The following is a 3,806-nucleotide window of genomic DNA, read 5'->3' as shown; positions in this document are numbered from 1 at the left end:
AATAGGCACTTTTTTGTTATTTCATAATCAATGATGTTTATTGAATGAAATTATTTAAGAATGTAAATTAATTGGAGATTAATAAAAAATATGTATATATTTGATGACTTGTGCATCTTTTCATTTCAATTCGTATTAATTCGTATCGCTTCATAATTATTTCCGTTTTATAGTTGTGTACCTGAGTGGTTATTCTTTATTTTTTTCGAATTTAAAATCTTTTTATGAAACATACTTACCTGTACACAAGAAGCAAAACATTTAACAAAAATTGCTTAACATAAGTTCGAAATTTCTTCAATTGAGCATGAAGTCCAAAACATGAAAGGGTTTTGACGGTGCGTCTCTTTGATGTTTCGACTTATCAGAAGCGTGGGAAAAAGGGGTGGAAAAAAACCTGTCTGACATCGCTGATAACAGGTGACTTATTGACTTTGTCCAGGTGTGTGTCCACTTTTTCAAGAAGTTCATTGGAATATTTCTGCCGTACGATTTGCATCAAGTGCTTAGAGTCTCATTTTTTCTCAAATCGCGTTCGTTCAAAAAATTTGGTGTTTGCAGATTTTCAGCACTATTCTGTTAGAATGTTTCATTAAAAGCTTATTTTTCATTCATTTTTAAATATGCAATAAATCAAGATGCCCAATTGTGCAGTAGCGACTTGCAAAAATTATAATCGAAAAACAAAAGGAAGCTCCGTCACGTATCATCAATTTCCTAAAAATGAGGCCATTGCGAAAATTTGGTTGGTTAAATGTAAAAGGAACGACAAAGTCAATCCCAAGAATGCTCGAATCTGCAGTGAACATTTTGTAGCAAGTGATTACATTGTGGATTTGAAAAATAGACTACTTGGCTTGCCAGAAAAAAAAATTCTCAAAGAAAATGCTGTTCCAAGCTGCAGATTAGCCTTTAACGAGGAAGATTCAAGCAAAAGCGTTAACAAGGGTAACCGTTTGGAAAGATGCAAGAAAAGAAATTATTTGAAAGAGGCTTTTTCGAGTATGAATAAAATATGTGAAGCAGAGACTGCTATTGAAACGATTTTGGAGGAAGACGGCTCTGTACCGATGAACGACTATGACAAAAATAGTGAAACTAATGAACATTTAAGGAGAAAGATAGTTTTTTTAGAGCAAGAACTGAAAAAGGTGTCAGAAGAAAGAGACGAGGCCCTAAAATCGAATCAAATTTTGCAAAAAGTGATTACTGGTGTGCGACAACATAAAAAACGACTAGTCGCTGAAAAAAAACAACTGGAGAATAAAGTAAAGAACTTGTCCAATATTAAAAAATCAATGATGAAAGTTCTTACTAATACGCAGTTTAATGCTTTGGTAACGAAAAGGAAATATGTAAACTGGACTGCAGAGGACATTTCAAGAAGTTTAGTGCTGAGAGCTCTGTCTAGAAAATCTTACGATTATTTGAGAAATAAAGTCGGAATCCCTCTACCTAGCTCTAGCACTCTGAAGAGATGGTGCTCTAAATTTAACTGTAAGCCAGGCATTTTGAATGCAGTTCTTTTCATTATGAAAAAAAATTTGAATCAATGAATGAAGGGGAGAGAATGTGCATCTTAAGTTTTGATGAGATGCACATCGACAGCAAATACTGTTATGATTGCAGCGAAGATCAGGTTTTAGGATCATTTTCCAAAGTGCAATTTGTGATGGCACGCGGCATATTAGCCCCGTGGAAACAACCTATCTTCTACAATTTCAACACCCCAATGACTAAAGATTTGTTGTTTGATATAATTGCGAAAGCTGAAAATTGTGGAATGCTAGTAAAAGCAATTGTTTCTGATTTAGGAGGATCAAATACACTTTGGAACCAATTGCAAATTAGCGTGGACAAAAATTCTTTTAAACACCCGTTAAAAAACGAAAGAATATGTGTATTTGCTGACCCTCCACATTTTTTGAAATTGCTCAGAAACCATTTTTTGGATAGTGGTTTAAAGCTTGAGGATGGATCGGAGATAAACAAAAAGGTCTTGGAAGAAGTTTTGAATAAAGATAGAGGAGAAATAAAGATGTGTTTTAAATTAAAACCCCATCATCTGACCGTCAAAGGAAATGAGCGCCAAAAAGTTGCTCCTGCTAAAGCTGTTTTTTCCGAGACTACAGCGAAAGCTGTAATGATATTAACAGGAAATAAAAAAGCGTCGGAATTTTTCGAACTTGTTGATAGATTTTTCGATATATTTAACAGCAGACAAACCAAGCCCAAAAGTAACAAGCCATTGCAAGCAGCATTTGGTTTAGAAAATTATTTTAAGGCTCAAAAAACTACGTTAGAAGAAATGAAGAAAACAATAACTGGTATGAGAGTTTGCGGGAAAAAAAGCCTTCTGCCATTTCAGAAAGGGATTATTATCTCAATCGCTTCACTTCTCGAACTATGGGAAACATTGAAAGAAAAAAATTTCAAATACATTTTGACGTCTCGTCTTACCCAAGATGCGCTGGAGAGCTTATTCAGCCAAATTAGAGGAGCGGGAAACTTTTATGACCATCCATCACCAATTGAAGTGACCTATAGGTTGAAGAAATTACTTTTGGCGAATAAACTTCCCGCTATTTCTTCAAAAGCTAATATTCTCGATGAGCACGAAGAGGAAAAATCACAAATATCTTGTTACTTGACAGCTGACATCATTGAAAATGCATTTGACTCTGAGGAATTAAACGCAATATCCACAATCCCCTCCCCTGAAAGCATTCTAAATCAAGATGAAGTTTGCTCACTCTTATTTCGAGATGAAATACCCATGTCTTGGAAAGCAGAAGAGAATACATCGGATTGTTTGATGACTTATTCCGAGCATGAAGGATTGAAATATATTGCCGGATACATCGCATTCAAAGTGCGTAATCAAGACCCAACATTAGGACGTTTCTCCATAAACGAAGAAAATCCTCAAAAAGCACCTTGGATTAGCGCATTATCTCATGGAGGCGTAACTGTTCCACATGACAATTGGCTGGAAAAAGTGACCGAATTTGAAAAAATATTCATTGCAATTCATGGAAAAAATAATATTTTGACTTCAAAAAATGTGACAAAAGACCTTGCTCAAATATTGGAGGAGAAGTTTCCGGATACAAGTAAAGATGCCATTAAGATTTATTCCCGGGCTCGCACATTCATAAGAATTCGGCGACTAAATTCTAAATTTGAAAGAGATCGAAAAAAATCAGAAAAGAAAATGCAGAAATGGATTGATTCTCAAAAACGATAACGGTATGTTTAATTAATATTTGGAATACAAAATTAAATTAGTAAAAGTTTGAAAAAAAATGCTTCATTTTTCCATATTTAGTCTTTTAAACTAATACTTTCGAGTAAACCTTAAAATAAAAGTATTGGATTTAAAAAAAAATGTTTTAAAAAGTGAAAACTGTGTCTGTAGTATTGAATGTGTAGTTAATGAACAGCAATTAGTTGTAAGTTTTGGCGAATCAGTATTTTTTTCTCTATAGTTGTACCATGAATTCGTATATGTGAATATTCCATTATCTGTACTTATTTATTTCATTATTTTTGTATAGTGACTGATATTTTGAATGTTATCATTGATATTCATTCTATTCTTGAGCAATAGTTTTCAGAAATATCTGTTTGAAGTTACAGTAATTGTTTGCAAAAATGTTTCATAGTATTATAATTATCTATAGTAGTCAGTTTTTTCATGAATTGTTTAAAAGAAAGAAAATTTGTTCAAATTATAATAAATTTACGAAATATTGGGGTAATTATTAGAACATCATATTGTGTCAATTTCGGACAGTACGTATTTT

General features: G+C 33.2%; 1 protein-coding gene across 1 annotated transcript; it reads left to right on the top strand.

The window, feature by feature from the left end:
* Nucleotides 1-1,301: 1,301 nt before the first annotated feature.
* LOC129218864 (uncharacterized) lies at nucleotides 1,302-3,247 on the top strand. Its single transcript, XM_054853184.1, has 2 exons — nucleotides 1,302-1,497; nucleotides 3,075-3,247. Exons 1-2 carry the CDS (start codon nucleotides 1,302-1,304, stop codon nucleotides 3,245-3,247), a joined length of 369 nt encoding a protein of 122 aa, XP_054709159.1.
* The last annotated feature ends 559 nt before the right edge of the window (nucleotides 3,248-3,806 follow it).

Source organism: Uloborus diversus, chromosome 3 (assembly GCF_026930045.1).
Source record: "Uloborus diversus isolate 005 chromosome 3, Udiv.v.3.1, whole genome shotgun sequence".
Taxonomy (NCBI): Eukaryota; Metazoa; Arthropoda; class Arachnida; order Araneae; family Uloboridae; genus Uloborus; species Uloborus diversus.
The sequence above is the reverse complement of the archived record's forward strand: the minus strand, read 5'-3'. Positions and strand labels throughout refer to the sequence as shown.

What these genes read in the sequence shown, in the direction of transcription:
- LOC129218864 (XM_054853184.1), top strand. Translation starts at nt 1,302, where the DNA reads ATGAAAGTTCTTACTAATACGCAGTTTAATGCTTTGGTAACGAAAAGG. An exon ending in ATGGTGCTCTAAATTTAACT is followed by an intron (nt 1,498 to 3,074) that starts GTAAGCCAGGCA and finishes ATGTGACAAAAG; the next exon opens with ACCTTGCTCAAATATTGGAG.